This window comes from Phoenix dactylifera, chromosome 12 (genome assembly GCF_009389715.1).
Source record: "Phoenix dactylifera cultivar Barhee BC4 chromosome 12, palm_55x_up_171113_PBpolish2nd_filt_p, whole genome shotgun sequence".
Classification (NCBI taxonomy): Eukaryota; Viridiplantae; Streptophyta; class Magnoliopsida; order Arecales; family Arecaceae; genus Phoenix; species Phoenix dactylifera.
This window is the reverse complement of record NC_052403.1, coordinates 1,187,915-1,205,406: the sequence shown is the minus strand read 5'-3', so window position 1 is coordinate 1,205,406 and position 17,492 is coordinate 1,187,915. Positions and strand designations below refer to the sequence as shown.

The following is a 17,492-nucleotide window of genomic DNA, read 5'->3' as shown; positions in this document are numbered from 1 at the left end:
GCATTTCGGCAAAGTTGACAGAAGAAGTGAATGGAAAGAAGAAATTGAGAAGGAATATATGTGCTCTGGTCTTCCATGGAGTTTGTAATTCCCAGAAATAGGATACCAGATTCCACTAAGAAATATGTTTCTGGTGTCCCTATTCTTTTTGTATCAATTTTCCTGAGTGAGAAGGTTTCAACCCTCCTATCGATAGATGGTCACCGTGTGTAGAAAAATCCACCAGATACTTTAATTATACTACATTCAAGAAACCCCTAAGATGTCATGCATAACATTATTTTATATATATATATATATATATATATATATATATATATATATATATATATAGATAGATAGATAGATATATATATATATATATCTCCTTATAAATATCTAAAATTGTATGTATATCCTTGCCAATTTACTATTTACATGTAAATCCTTGTCAATTATCTATTTACATATTTATCCTCACAAATTTATTATTTATTTAAATATCTTTATATTTTTTTTTTTTGCATATCTTTTTGAATGCAGTGTCCTGTACCATGATGAGTACTTCGTAAGTTCTCTACCGGTATTTGGAAGTTCAACCTTTATATGAGCATTATGTTGCTAAGAAAGCTCTATTTTCTCAATAAATTATTCATCTTTAAAATTGCAAAATGACATGTGGAGTAGTATATCAACAATTCACATTAATCGATTGCACCAAGGCATATTTCAACCTTTATACGAGCATCACAGCTACTAAGAAAACATAGATGGACCTAACTTTCGTATATAGTAGGTGATGGGGACATCATAGCTTGCCTAATGGTAGACTGCATATGGATGCTAGAGGTAAATTTCATAAGCATGAAATAATGTTTGGAGCGACGATGAACCCTAAGACTAGTGTTGGTGATATTTATCTTCCCTCTGGTAAATTTATACCATATATGAATATTTTGAAAATTTTAGATTTTTTGTTGGGAATTTTGCACAAGAATGTACGCCTAGTTATTTGGTGAGAACAGTCATATTTATTTTTTTTACAAAAATGATTGCAAAATAATAAAAACATTGAATTAAGGCTCGGCTCATTGATCACACCCTGCTACTTAGTAACTAAAAATTCTCAATCTTATTCTTAGACGGTGCACCTCTCAAAAACTTGGCTTAGATAATTAATAGAACCGATGAATCCTTTATTTTTCTGAAAAAAGAAGAAAATTTTTGAATGTGGTATCTACTTTTGTTACACATGCACCAATAACCAATGTTGTGCATTCATTTAATAGGGGAAAAATGATCCATTGTTCAAAAACAAACCATTTGTGCAATTAAATGGCATTTTTGTCAAAATGAATTCTTTTATTTCTCTTTTTCTTTTGGATATCCAAATTCTTTGTAAATTTTTAACGAATTTTTCTGCACACTCCGTTGTCTACCTCTAGCCAAATAATGCTCAAATGCTGAACCTGTAATTGATTTTACTAGGACTGGGGACGGTGTACAAAACTCCCAACCTTATTCCCGGCCATTAGCATTAGGCATAGTCCTCGCACTCCCAAAGTTGAGTAAATATAGAGGTTATTAGACTTCAGACCCATCCATTGAAGGGGAAAAAAAACACGGCCGTTAATAAGCCGAATTGAAACAAAAAAAAAAACAGAGAATATAACTAAACCAAAATGGGCATAACTTTTGGAAGATTTATTTGTTCAAAATTGTTAAAATGAGCTTACAAGCGCCATCAGAGACTATCATACCCCATCACCGACCGAGCATCTCATTCTCTTCTGCTTGCTTACGCTAACCAGAATGAACATCTACTCCGGAGGCTATTGGATAACCAAACATTTCAAGATTGTGGCCAAATTTCTGATCTCTGTCACTCCACACAATCAGACACAATCATAGCATAAAATTAAAAATAAGTTGCTAGGATTTGAGGTGGAATATCCTTCAACATGAATCACAGACTGTTGTCGCAACATCATGAAAGGTGGTATCTGACCGGATCACCTCATCCTTCAGACCAGACACAATCTGAATTGATCAAGCAGAAATTCCGGACTCCAACCAAGCTCACAATCTGGAAGGGAAATAAATTCTTATAACACAGGCGATAAGCGCATCACCTGCAAAGATTTCCATCTAACACCGGCTTTGGGAGATCGCTATCCAGCAGTGCACTACACCTTGGTCATCACACACTGCATGATCATTTAGGGCCCCAAAAGCTTTGCATGGAATGTTGTCTGATATTAAAATGGGAACATTCAGTTTATCGACACTCCTAGGGAGGAATACTTCCAGTTTATGCGAACATAGAATACAGCAAATTGAAAGCGCAACTAATCAGCTCCTCTCATAGACCGCACACAATAAAGTATATACCATGCCAACAAGAGTTAAAACATTGTTGTTGCAGCACAAAAATGACGAGGGAAAACAAAAACAGAGAAAGCAAAAGGGTTAAAAAAAAAGGAAAAAAGGGCACATTAGAAAAGTACCATGGCGGCTACTGCTAGCATGGCTGCAGATGCGCTGCCTGTTCTTCCAGCATCTGTGCCCCACCAAATCAATGATTGACAGGGCACTGAAAGGCTACCTGCTCTGAAAATTATTGATTCCCCTGCTAATCACAGTAATAAAAGGGAAAAAGGGGGAAAACGGAGCAGCAGTAAACCTCCCTAAATAGAGAGGATTGATAGCAGAAAAGGATCCACATTATAAATAAAGACTTCCTATGATGCATGGAATCTTTCTCTAAACCCCATGGCTGAAAATCTAATGACTGCAGCAATGACCATAGATGTAAAAGCAAAATGTACAGGAAGAACAGTAGATGAATGAAATGTAGACCTTGATGACAGAGTAAGTTACAGAAAGCCAGTTTGCATGCACAATATTTAACATGATGCTATGGTACACAGGCTTTATTATGCGGGGGGCGGCGGCGGGATAAAGCGGTGCATACCATAATGGCCTGCAATGCTCCAAGTAGTCTACAGGTTAATTTAAGCCGCAATTCTTTAAGCCAACCAGATTTGTTTCCCTGCAGACAGTAAGAAACAAAAATAAATTTAACCACCTGGACAATTGCCAAACTGACCACCATATGATTGACAACACATTAGACAGGCTCTAAAACTAAAGCATTATTCAGCTCAAACTAGAAACAGTTGATGTGTCATCAAGAGTCCGCTAGAGAGAGTAGTGTATACTGAAGAAAATATAGAAACCTTTTAACATATAAAACATGACCCATATCTGCATTTCTTGAAGTACAGTTTGCCTCTGAAATGCACTTATGGGATGGAAAACCACGAAGTTGCATGTTCAATCACAACAGCAACATCATGATGAATCCAGCGCAACACTTCATTCTAATGTAGTAAACCATGGCAAAAGCTTAATATGTTGACTTTCTTTTATGGGTCTCATACAAGGCTTTTATAAAAAGGATCTACAGAATGCACTGTCAGATGCCCACTTCGTCCAGGGAAGAAATTTTTTTTTCAGAATCTATGATAATAACATACTAACATGACTAACATTAAGGGTGACTCTTATGGCATGTTTTTATTTAACTATTGTGCACATCTCTCGAATCCTGTCAACATTTGAAAGCAATGAAACAGTGATTGCAGCAATTTTTTGGTACATTGAAACAGTGCACGTCTAAGACAACTGATGATTTATTTAGATGTATTAAAATTATTATTTGAAAGCTCAGAGTAAGTCAACCTGCTACTGCAAAACAAATGAAAAACAGTCTAGTTTCCGAAATTGGGTTTTCCAAATGCATCTCCTTTCATAATATCTTTAAGAAGTGTTTTATATCTTTCTGTACTACAAATTAAGATCTGATTTTTATTTCAAATCTTGAGAAAGAAACTAGAAATAAAATATTTATTCTTATGATAAAGATTAGCATTCAGGGTTGAAACAATGACCAAAAGGCATGAATTCTCAACCCAGAATGAAGCAAAACTGACCGATAGTTAAGAAGTTAAACAACAGGACGATCCTCAATTTTCATTTGTGCAAAAGAGAGCTCAAATAGTGGTAATACTTCCAAAATATAACTCAAGAGAACAAGGCCTCTTCCTTTTATAATTCAATTTTACCAAAAATAATTCTACGAAACATAATAATAACAGTTGACTAAAAAGAAGAATTTCTAAACTTAGCAAGCTCATACATAATACATTGTAAGCCACCAAATCACTTTAAAAGACAAGCTTAAAAACTAAACCCTTCCTAACTGAATGTATTATACCTAAAGTAGGATCTCTGAACAATAATCCTTTTTAAAATACAATAATCTGCTGATGCATGCCCTTTATGCAATGAGATGGCAGTTGGATGCGTTATCTCATATTGCCTCTCACGCACTGGCATGCGCATCCATGCAGTACTGCTGTTTCACATATGACCAAGAAACCACCAAAGAATAGCTCAAAAAATTGAGTGCCGGGATTATAAGAGCATAGAAACAAGGTGTCAGGAATCCAGCACTGCAGTACAGGGGTGCACTGCTTGGTACATACAGCTCATACCGAGTCCTCACAACCCTTACCACCCATACTGAAAAAAGTCATGCCAGCCCCTACATGTCAGTAAAACATCGTACCACAGTTGACCAGTACAAGCGTGTACCTTGATAATTTGATCCTTGATACTGAATAACTTACCACCTCTCAATTGAAACCCAAATTTCTAAAATCAGCAAATAAAGACCCAATTTAGGTCTTTCTTACACCCAAATATCCTACTTTCAGCTGTTAATACATGATCTTCCCTCTTGACTGCGTTAAATGATGCAAGCATGATGCACAATACATGAACCTTAATAGTTTATCTGGCCTCCTAGCTTCATGTGGTACTGTCCTTGTAACCTCCTCCTACCACCAGAAAATCTGCCACCTGATCTCATCAACAGGGCATCATGTAAGACACCAATTTTTTATTATGGAGTTCCAATCAGGCCTCCCTCCAAAACAAACTCACTCACTAGTCTTCCCAATACAAAGTCCATTCAAGGTAAAGCAGGGTCCTATCACCACTAAAACACCAAATCAATTACATCACCAAACCACTTGAAGCCAATCTAAGTGTCATCAACCATCAATCATCAATTATAAATATATCCAATGCCAATTAGCGGCCTTCATATCTTACCACGTATCAAAGTCTGAGGTCTAAAGCATGCCAAAGTTCCACTCATCCTTTTTGTCCCTCAATCCACTTATATAACCATTGTTTAATAAAGTTTTATAAAAAATGCCATTTTTTACCTCTTTCATTTTTTCCTTCAAAGTGGAACCATCCAATCATTTTTTCCTTATTTTATTCCTTTCTTTCTCTCTCCTTTATTTATCCCCCATCACTACTTTATCTTAATCAGTTCCACCCGAGTTTCCAATAACAATGTTTTCTGGTATAATAGATCTTATCGAAAACATTATTCACAATTGTAAAGACCAATATTTACCCAAACTATGTTGATTTAGAATTATTTATTATCATAATGAAAAATAGCATAAAATAATTAAAATTACAATGCAATATTTAATTCTTTTTCCCCCAAGGCTTTAGTAACAGCATTATTCCATTACAACAGACCTTACTGAAACTTATAAAGGCCATTATTTACCCCAAATTATGGGATTTAGAGTTATTTATAAATAAAATAATGGCTCTAGTAATGGTCATTATAATAATATTATAACAGAAAATAACAGACAACAACTGAGAAATAATGGCATTATTTTTGCTGCTTCCTTTCCCCCAGGGTTTAACAGCGTTATTGTGTTATTGACGGTAATAATGGTTGCACTGGCCATTATTTGCCCTAACCTATCTCATTCGGAATTATTTATTATTAAAATAGTGACTATGATAACGGCCTTTGTAACAACATGCTAACAGAAATCTATCATGAATCAAACAAACCATGAGAATCAAATCAATCCCCCCTTGTCACATGGCATGCCAGCTGTGGCTGTGAACTATGATGGGTTTTTTTGGTAACAGGATTAGGACCTGGATCATTACTCATCTAAATTATTGAATCCAAAAAATATTGCCAAAGAACTTAGACAAATTCCACTTTCAATTTATTACAATATTAGAATAACAATCAGAAGTCTTTATATAATTAAACCATAGGAAAGTTGCTCAATAATTGAGGTAATACGAGACACATCCTTGGACGTGCATGGCACTTGCTGGATTCACTAGTGTACAAGAAAAGGACAAGCCACAAAAATTGCTTTCCAACAAATGCAAGATATCTGTGGCAAGTGGCGAGACCATCAATGGCAACAAATAAATTGAGCATCCTTTATATAGTAAACATTATTTCTATAGACATGGCCATCGCCATCATCCGAAGAAGAAACAGAATTTCCTCATTCTTTAGTTGAACCATGATGGCACTATAAAAGTGAGACTTCTCGCTCCTATGGACAAAGTAAAGCATAAACTCTATTATTATGATGCAAAATCCCTGGACATACAACTCCATGTCTCCACCCTTGCTGTGTCCCATATCCACTGAAATTCATGTATATGTTTCCCAAAACAGGAAAGAAACGAAGAAAAAAAAAATCAAATGCCCAGCCTGCATTTATCTCTACCATTGTTACAGAAACCCCTTGGTTTGGACGACCATCTCCAAGTCACCAGTCACCATAATTTCTATAGAAGCTCATCTATTTACACTCTGATGGAAACAATATAAGCTCTCAGCCAAAAGTGGGACTGTATTTATAAATATCAAAAAATAAATGAATAAATAATCAGATCTGAATCATAGCTGTCCATGCTTCCTCTGATGTACATCCCACCATGCCCAAACACTTGAATAAAGCATGACCACCAACACAAATGCACCAATCCCATTTTAATTTTAGTTGGGGAAAGAGAGGGGAGGCGGGCATGAAAATAAATTATTGCAAGCTACAACTCTGGTTGGTAAACGAATTATGTCTAGCTCATAGCTCTCAAGAAACCCCCCCCCTAAATGTCCTTTTTTCACTCTTACATATTTAAATCCCAAATGAACAAATAATTAACTGGAGCCAGAGGCTAGTTGTATGCCATTAGATCTAAAAATTAAATTAAACAGAAAAACTGGGCTTTCCATTTGGTTCAAAGTATGAATAATGTGAGTTGAATGATATGAGTTCTAAAAGACCTTATTATTCATAATTGGAATCTAGATCTCATGATCAGACCTGATCCAAGCATCAGGATGGTTTAGGGCCATTTGAATCTCAACTGTAAGATCCAGGTCATGAACTATATCATCCTCACATAAATTCACGTCCTCCTTCCAACCAAATAGAGCTGCAAATAACTTCGAAAAACTTAGAATAATGAATGTTGTTTTGCCTATTCTGCTTCCTCAGATGTGTGCATTAAGAATAAAAGTAGAAAGGATAGTCAAGATGCTGCTACCTCTTTATTCTGCCATTGCTGCAAACTGTGCACAAAACCTGACTTACATTTCATGATTCATGGGCTGAGTTTCTACCTAACTTTCTGCCACACTGTAAAGCTGCATGCTGAACTCGACTTGAAATACTCGAAAGTGAATCATTAGAGCTCTAGACAAGTCAAAGAAATGATGAGCTCCCAACAAGTAATTAACAAACAAACAATTCCCGTGCTCCTAAAGTTTATGAAAGACAGAAATGTGGTGCTTGAAGAAAAATAGCTATTTTTCCCATTTTCATTGTCTACAGACAAATCAATTAACATAGTATTAACGACAGAAACCTATTCCTGCCATTAAGGGGAAGATATGACAGAAAACCTAAAATCTGCCATGTCCAAGTAACGCTATGATAAAGAAGGTCTAGTGCTAGTAAATTTGGTTATGATTCATAGATTTTAAAAAGTGATCGCCCATATAAATGTGAGTTATAAGATTGATCGGTTGATATATTTCTTTACTCCTTTTATGGAAACACATCTTCCTAATCGAACATCCAAATGTAGCTCAAGCACAAAAGTTATCAGATATTTCACAAACTTTTTAATGCTTCCGTCCTCCCACAAACTTCACAGCAAACTCCAAGAATAAATGAAGCCCATTCCAATTATCATGAGATCTTTGTGGGAGCTACATTTGACTCGGTCTTGAAAGAGCCAGTCTTTATTGGTCCTAACTAGCCACAATCAAAGAATCTGATACAAACTGAAAGTGTCTAATGTGTATCCAACATGTAGATATGTGTTCACACGAATTTTCCAAGATGGACATGAGCATCCAGGTAACGCTGCGAACTACCTTGAAAGGTTGTGCGAATATAAAGTAAAAGATATAACATTTCAAAAAGGTTAACCAAAAGCCAACAAAAAAATAAAAATTATAGACAGTAAAAAAATATATTCTTTAAAACTCATAGAATGTCATGGATATTAGTTTGGTTCAGGAAAAAAAACATAAACTTCCACATATTTACAGATAGTGAATTCCCATGTTAGTTCATCCAAAATCAAAGAAACAGATATCCATAAGTCAGTGACTCTAAAGCATTTTAAATGATTTTCATTTCTCGAACTAGTGATTACATAACTTATGTATGCTCTTTGGAATTTTTTTTTAAAATTTAATCAATGAGATAGAAGATTCCCACAAGTCCATTTTGAATCAAAATGAGGAAATAAGCAAAGAGCTTATATAACCATAATCAACATGCCAAATCACAGATCAGTTTTAAGAATCCACACTCATTATTTATTTCAACCAAGGATTTTCAATGAGGAAATAAGCAATGAGCATAATCATAACCATAATCAACATGCCAAATCCCAGATCAGTTGTAAGAATCCATACACATTATTTATTTCTACCAAGGATTTCTAGCTATGCCAGCTTAATACTAATGGTCCATCTAACATGAGAGTTAAAAAAGAAAATCATTTACCCCTTAAGTTTGTCCAGATCCTTCCGTCGACTCAGACCTGCACTTGGCATGGACAATGGGGCCCAACTGTAACCTGTCTAAACCTTCACTATATCCCTCTGGAGCATTCAAATATACTGCCCCTTTGTACATCCACTCCTCGGCATCATCACTATAAAAATCCTCAAAAGGTTCCCCACATAATGCACACACTGTCTGATTTTCATCCGCAGGGACTGCCAGTTCTTTATCTTCCTTCTTCTCTGTAACATCCTCTGTTGGCAAAAAGCCAGGAACAACATCATTTCCAAGTGCTTCTGCCCCACTAAGCCATTCCTTTGCACTCACAAACCATTTGCGAGATGGCTTTTGCTTGCGATACTTAGATATTCTGTTTTTAGTCACATGCCAATCCATGTGACTGCCGTGTTCTTGTTGGCACTTGAAACGTAAGCCACATGTTGTGCATTGCCTAGGAAGATCAGTATACAAAGCATTAATTGCCAACTCACGTCGCACCTTAAGAAGTTCAGCATTAAATTCAACCCCCACAGAATCCTGTACAGTTAATTTTATGGTCAAAAAACCTAACAGTTATTTACCCTAAATTAGGGAAAATCATGCAAATACACGAAATAAAGAAGTTAAATCACAAATTGCAGCACCTGTGATTGGGCTGGTGATGTCAATGATATCAAACCCTGTGCCATAAGACTACTGATCAGGCCAGAAAATGCACTGGCAGGTGAGCAAGATACCACAGAGCCCATATTTTGAGAAACAGGTCCCATATGTGATGAGGCAGGAGGTGGTCCTGGAGGCAAAGGAGGTAAAATGCTGGCATGCACATGCAAAGAGGTATCAGGCATACTGTTCACCGCTGCAGAAGAAGGTAACCGAGATAATGGATTAGGCAAAACCGAACCCATGGCGACACCCTGTCCTGATGGTTGTGCATGATTTAAGGGTTGAAATGAAAGCTGAGCTGGTGCAGATGGAATAAAGCCTCTGTGAGCCTCCTGAGACTGAATTTGCATGTTAGTGCCTCGTTCCTGACTCTGACGATTTTCATGAGCTAAGCCAGGCTGTTGATATGGTACTTGAAGCAACTTATTTGAGTTCGAGTTTTTTGTATCAGCAGTGTCATCCTGATGCTGAGAAAAATAGAAAGATGATTCTAAGCCTTGGTTCAGTAAAGGCTTGCTAGCTTCTAGAAAATCAAAAGGACTTTTAAACTGCTTTTGATTTGGAAGAATAGGTAGTAAAGGCAGCGCCTCAGATTTATGAACGGGAGGCCATATAATTGGAGCAGGAGGGGGTGAATGTGGTATTTGTGGCAAATATATCTCTAATGTGGATGTGTCCACATTGAAAGGGTTAGAATGAGAGCTTGACAATTCCTGAAATGCCACTTCCATATCTGGTGTATTTTCATATAGATTGGGCAATTTATTACCAATTGGAGGTGTTATTCCACTTGCTGCAACAGGCATCTGAGGAGCCCTTCCTCGCGCCTGTGGACTAAGGCTCTGTTGTGAAGATTGTGGGAACACGTAAGGCAACTTCCGAGGTTCACGAGTGTGGTGAGAACCCTGACTGTGCGGCAACAACTTGTTCTGATTTACTATGCTATCCAGATTCTTCCTATTCCTTGATCCATGAGCAGACTGCAAGAAAGTGTTACCTCCAAAACTGTCAGTCCAACTATTCAAGATGGTTTATTAATATAGCTAAATCAGTCAAAGGCGTTAAAAAAGAACTCAGTAAGTTTGAACTTACAACCAGTATGATATTCAAGTGAAAAAAAAAAAACAAAAGGAAAAAAATCATAACAATCAATCACAAAATTATGATGCTTAGGATGAGATTAAAAAGCCACAGAATGTCCGAGAATGATGGTAACTTTCTAAATTTTCATTGCATAAAGCAAAAAAGAAAAGAAAAAGAATAAAAGGAGGCATACAATATCCCTCATAAGTCAAGTATCTGACACGACCAACACAACAAATGCCTAACCCTAAAAGATGCATACAGATATGATTCTACTTTAGTTTACAGAATTTGTCCGTAAAGAAAATCAGCATTTTGTCCCTGGTCAAATAAAAGAGACCCAAATCAAACCATTAAAAAAAGCAAGTTCTGTCACATGATTGAAACTGCATTAGATGTCCTTTCCAATCTACAGAAGAATATTTATATGCTGCAAATATACCAAGTAACCATGCGATCTGACCATATTAAGGATGTACATGGTAGTTGTTTATCTACCATTATTAAATCTCAAAATTTATAATGATGGGCAGGCTTGAATACATAGTTACAAATAAAGGCCTCAACACTTATTTTAATGGCAACAATACCAAAATAACAATACAGAAGAGAAGGCAAAGAATCATACACCAAACAAAGGTATCCTATCTTCAACAGTATAAGCAGGATCATCAACTGCCTGAGCTTGGCCAGGCCAACTGTGCCTTCCAAAATCATGTTCCAGCAGTGAAGCATCTGGTCTAGTTAAACCACCCCTTATGCTTAAGCTTCCAGTACTGCGCCCTAAGGGTGGCTGGCTGTTTCTTCTGCTTCGGTCAGATAAAGTCGGGCTCATATCCTCCCAAACATACTCTTCTTCCTCAGAATTCTTCCATTTTATATTGGCTGCCTCACTGGCTAAGCCATTTACATCAAGTCGTTGAACCTTTGGAAGCTTTTCAAGAGAAGTGCTTGTCCCACTACAATTTCCATATGCATCAATTAGTTCTCTCGAGTGCTTCTCGGCATATCCGTTATTAAGGTTGAATGCCATGGAAGATTTTACTTGCTGGGTAACATCGTCAAAAGGCCAGATCCTCTCAAACCAACTGTTCTGATTAGTCCCTCTGCCAGCTCCTGAATGAGATGGAGAAGCCCTTTCAAGCACCCTCCTGGGGGAAGTATTTCTTGAGAATCTGTCAGTGAGAGGTAATATAGACTTTCGTGGTCCAATTATTGGAGGAGGTGAAAACCTTGAAAACTTGCTCTTTGAATGATGGGTTGGACCTTCCACTTCAACCATAGAGGATGCTTGTGTGGCTGCAGTGTGTGGTGAACCTGCTCTTAATATCCCTCTTCGTGAAGGACGCACCTCAGGATTATCAATATCGTACTTGTTACATTGCATGGAAGATTTCCGCCCATAAACTTGTAAACTGGAAGAAACTCCTCTGGCATGTTCAATGTCCTGCGCAGATTACAATGCCTTCACACTATATTATAGTTGCAATGGGCTCAAAGAATAAAACAACAAAGACCCACTTCTTCCATGCATTTCTATGCAGGACTTCAAAGACTCCAACTATGAAATATTCATGGGTTATGAATTCCAAACAGAGAAAAATTCCTAGCAACAGAAAAGAACATATCAAATAATAGTTTTCAGAAATTAAAGAAGTAAAAAAAAAAAAAAAAGTTAAGTAGTTGCTTCACAAAATTCCTTGGTAGGTTGCATTGATGCCAAAGCTAAAACTTTTCCTCTCTTATCTGTTGCATTTATCCACCTGCTATTCATGCAGACTCCACTTGGTCTTCTTTCCTCGCAGTTGCACCTCTCTACCTCTTCCTATTTTCAGCCAAAACTGCTGGAGTTTTTCTTTTTATTTAATTCAGATCATTCAACAAACCTCTCTTAAAAAGTATGATGCATCACCAAGCAAAAAGTGATCCTGATGAGATGAATGCAATAACAAAAGTAAGTGATAAAGAATATTTAGTTGCAAAAGGGTCTCCAGATGTCAACTGCTTTGAATGTTTTATTCTGCCATCATTTATCAAAAATAAAAATGGGGCCTATTTGACCTTATCATTTGAAACAATTTTCTGTAGTTGGTACTACAAGTTTCACAGAACCACCAAGCTTGTTTTCATGTAAAGCTTCACCTCTTCTATGCAGCTACCTCATTTTTATTGTATAAAACATACTATGTGGTATCAACATGATGTGAAAGAATGTTTAGAGGAGTTTGTACCTCTATGCTGTCAAGGAAGCAATGGTTTCAAGCATAATACTTCCTTCCAAAATTTATTATACTTATTGGAAATGATTTCAGTGAGATTCACTCCATTACTGAGCTTTATAATACAGAGATCATGAATGCATTGTATATTATACTATTTCCACAACTCAAAGTTAACTTGTTCCATGACTTTATGAAACCAGGCATGAAAGAAATCAACTATCCAACACAAGTCTTCAAGCACTTCCTACTATGCCCTAAGGGAAATCCACTTCCTTGAAGTTTGTGAAGGAATCAATTTCCTTCTACAATCTTCTCATTTTGTTTTGACTTTGAACTTTGCAGGGTTCTTCTATTGCTTTAGCTATAGGAGGGGCACCCATTTCCTTCATCTATCTTCTTACTTTGCCCCAGTCATGTCCATCGTTTGCATTTCTAGAAGTGATTAAGCTGTATATCAAGTTATTAACACAAGAGAGAGAGAGAGAAAAAAAAAAGCATCTGCAGGGCAAAGATGACTTTCAAGCACTTGTACAGACAATAATTATAAATCATCATCAGTTCCCTTTATCATTTTGCACTTCAAGCTTAAAATGATGAATATCAAAAAACTTCAACAATTTGTTGCGAGACATAAGGAGAACTAGGAAGAGAAGGCTTGGAACTGCACATGAAATTTTGGAGAAGCTCCAGACCATCCTTTAAGGCCCTCTGATGCATTTTCCTCCATTTGCTCCCCATTAAAATCAGTCATATGCACCTTATCATGACTTTCTACTGCACGCACCTGCATCATGACACCTTATACTCAGTCAATTAACAAAAAATTGAATATAATGGTTGCAGATCCCAAAGAAAAAAAAGTGAGAATTCGGATATTTCTTGGCCTTCCATGTTAAGAGCTGGGAGCATAAAACTTTTGGATCAAGAGATAAATGAACATTAAGGATGATTTTTTAGGTTACTGCTACACATCTCCACTCTGTTCCCTGCTTAGTTCCCCAGTTCAACACTCAGGAGTAGGTGAGAGTCAGCTGCAATCGGACCATTCCCAGTGCAACACTGAGGGACCAGTGCACCACATCACATTGACCACCCCAACAGCAGTCAGGAATGCAGCAGTGAAGTTTAGCATTTTTCTTTTTTAAACAATCAGAAAAATAAGATATAGGATAGAGCTTTAGAGTAAAGAATGGGTGTCACTTCATCTATAATGATTGGCTCTGCATATCCTACTTCATCATCTCCTAGTTGAAGATGGGACTCTAGAGCATAGTTTTCACATCCCATATTTTTGCTCCTACTTGTCTTTCAGCACCTGCTACTATTTTTGATAGGGTCTACAGCTCTACATGTAACACATTATATCACTTATAAGACCTTGCACAATCACCTTTTTATCCCCTTGAACTTGCCTTAACTTTTACTTGACTAATCTTAATTTTGTAGCAAAATTGCAAGTATTACCAAAGCAAGCTTGACATGGAAAGGCCCAAGTATTTACGTATTACTCAAGGAGAATAAGAAACAGAAGAAACAGCATTAATACAGTGAATGATAATTCCTCTTTCATTGTAGCAGACCCCTATCCCCTTGAGGATTTGGACCTAACATAATTCACCTTGAGTGGCCCCTTACCAATATACCATCTACTGCTAAAGAATGATAGAAGAATCCTATGCACAATTACTTGCTAATTAGCTCCCTAGCTCATAGATAGAAACTCATTTCTGACTATCAAAAAATTTAGAGCATTTTACATCTATTTAAGCAGGAGTAGACTAAGTTCATATGTCCCAAGCGCAATAGTAAACTGGATGCTGGCATAAGCAACATTAAATCTTACCGCTGTTGAATGTTTGAAGAGATGTCGTGCTTCTAGGTATTTAGGATTTACATGAATGCCATGAGATGGACGAGGAGATGGAGATTCAGAGCGCCTCATACTTGTAATTCCTGATGACTGGTTGCTCTTAGAAGGAGAAAATTGGAGTTCATCCTCAATCTTGCGAAGTACTGATAAAGGGAAGACTTGGAACCAAGTCCCAAAAAGGTGGCGCATGGCAGGATACTGGTTCGGATGGACTTGATTGTATGCCTCACAAAACACCTTGCAGTAAACAAAAAACAAAAATCCAGAATTACATGATAAGATTCTCTTGATTCCAATCATGAGTGGGAAAAAAAATCAGAGAAGTAATGCAGTCAAAGCGAACGAACAAAAATTTATGATTGAAAATAATAAATTAAGAAAATTTAGGGAATACATAAGTTTAATACTAAGTAGGTTTGGGGATTTTAAAAATATTGACTATAAAGGATTTTGTTGGATCAAAGAAACAAAAAGAATCTTATGAAAATAACCACAATGTGACATTAAAAACACGAGCTGGATTCCTGTTGGTAACTAACTAAAATGTTCAAACTTTTAGCATAGGAACAGATTGGCCATGGCAAAAGGATTTCAAGTATCAGAACGATACAATACGATGCTCACCTTGGGGAGACGAGCTGCAAAATACCTCATATATTCACGACCTATGTTCTTCACAATACTATCCAGAAGATATAAGGAGGGTAGTTTTTGATCCAGAGGAACCTGCAAATATAACAATTTAAGAACCTCGTCACATATTAGTACCAATGGAAAAAAATAGAGAGGACAGCAGCAGCTGTACTCATACTCAGAAAAAATACCAACATTACTCGAAATCTAAATGTCATGGTTGCTGCAAATTATAATGCATGCTAATTTTACAGTTCAGTGCAGCATTATAATCGATAAATTCATACATATGACTAAAAAATTGAGCGTCTAGCACTACAATTACATTGCTTGTATGCTTTGAATATCCGCATACATAAGTTTTCCATCCAATACATAAGTTCTACGATAAACCAAAAATCTAAACTTTATGCCATATATATTGACGAATCCGGACAAAATACCGTTATCATATAGCGAAAGAAACCATAAGAAAGGCAGCAATTGGAATCCAGACCACGGAGAATTCAAAAGACAGACCTCGAGAACCCGAACACAGATGGCGTCAGCGATCCCCTCCGCAAACTGGAGGTGCTGACCGGCGATGATGGTGAGCTCGGTGATGATGGGCTTCGAGTTGAAGGTGAGCTCCGAGAGGAGCTCCTCATAGAGCCGGACGATTTCTCCGGCGGTCGGGGGCGGGGGTGTGTCCTCGCCAGTCGCCTCCCGCAGCTCCTCCTCCCTCTCCCGGAGCATGGCGCGGAACCGGTCTAGGATCGGCTGGAGTAGGCGCCCCGTCGCGGGCTGCGGCTCCGCCGCCGGCGCCGTCCGCGGGGGGCGGTCCCCCTGCGGGAATCTAGGGTTCCCCCGTGAGGAGGAGAGCCCCTCATCCTCCATCGAAGCCCGAATCCTTCCCGCTCTCTCGGCTTTCTTGCCCCCTTTAATTGGGACTTCAGGGGCTAGGGCTAGGGTTTGGATCGAGAGGGGCCATGGGGACTGAGGAAGGGGAAGGGAAAACGCGAGCGCGCTCGGTGTGGGGGAAACGGGCGCATGTCCCATTTGGGGACAAGAACTTCAGCGCGGTTGATATTGCAGCTCCAGGGTTTTTCATCGTCCACTTCTCTGAGCTTACTCTCGTTTTGGGAGTTGGCTCGGAGTCGTGAGAGCGGAGGAAAATGATGCGAGTACAAAAGATGGGGGTAGATTTATAAACCTTCGTAATACGGAATTCTTATCTTGGGTTTTTATTGCATCCCGCGTGAATTTTTTGGGCTCACAGTCTGAGGAACAGTGTTGGGCCTAATTATGTTGGGCTGATAAGTAGACGCCCAATGGAATTCATCAACCTCAACCATAAACATCTTTGTATAAAACTCCACCAACCATGTGATAGTATGAAGCGCCAATTGGTTGAGTTGATAAAGTGTAACAATCCAGGACCTCACTCAACATAGCTAGCCATAAAATATTATTTTAAATTCTTTTATTCTATATAAATACCAAAGATCTATCCAGTGAATTATCGATATGGGACTAAACGTACGTCTGTACGGGTCCTAATCTCTTCTTTTGAAAAGAATGTATACAGATATATTTACGCATGTAGCATGTAGTGGCACACCAAGTTGAAGCCTTGGAGGGTTGCACTCAAAAAACATAATCCGGGGCTATTTGACTTGTAGATGCTGGTGATAGAATCTAGCAGCTTGAAATATCAGAGCTCTAAAGAGACATGGTGCACTGGTCAATCTTGTTGATGGCACTCTTAAGATAAAAAGTTTTGTTAGGCTAGATCAGACTGATCACATTGCTTTTGGCAACAAGTTCAATAAGATATGGCTTATAGTCAGGTTAGGTTGATTTTATAGTCTCAACTATGGAGATGGATCACACTGCCTAAGCCGCCAATTCAAGTTCAACCTATTTTGAGCTCGAGTTATTATGTTTTAGCCCATTCCATTCCTATGTTACATGCATAACCAACAAATATTGCACCTCTTATTTTACTAAGGCTCAAAATCATTTTATCTTACATGTGCAATGCATATGGTAAGAAAAACAAATGAGTTTTTTTTGTTTATTTTCATTTTTGTTGTTTTCAAAGGGAAGGGATAAGAAGGC

General features: G+C 37.7%; 1 protein-coding gene across 3 annotated transcripts; it reads right to left on the bottom strand.

Moving 5' to 3' along the window:
* Positions 1-1,665: 1,665 nt before the first annotated feature.
* LOC103703477 (polyadenylation and cleavage factor homolog 4-like) lies at positions 1,666-16,505 on the bottom strand. Of its 3 annotated transcripts, none has more exons than XR_005514317.1 (9): positions 15,912-16,505; positions 15,384-15,485; positions 14,733-14,996; positions 13,557-13,673; positions 11,296-12,114; positions 9,563-10,564; positions 8,919-9,455; positions 2,487-3,031; positions 1,666-2,231 (listed from the first exon to the last, which is right to left on the bottom strand). XR_005514317.1 is itself a non-coding variant. In XM_026803113.2 (8 exons), the coding sequence occupies exons 1-7, from the start codon at positions 16,428-16,430 to the stop codon at positions 8,922-8,924; spliced, it is 3,357 nt and encodes a 1,118-aa protein (XP_026658914.2). In that variant the 5' UTR covers positions 16,431-16,505; the 3' UTR covers positions 1,666-3,031; positions 8,919-8,921. The 3 variants fall into 3 exon arrangements, 1 of the variants encoding a protein (XP_026658914.2); XR_005514318.1 differs by having other exon boundaries at positions 1,666-2,065; XM_026803113.2 differs by having other exon boundaries at positions 1,666-3,031.
* Positions 16,506-17,492: the final 987 nt, after the last annotated feature.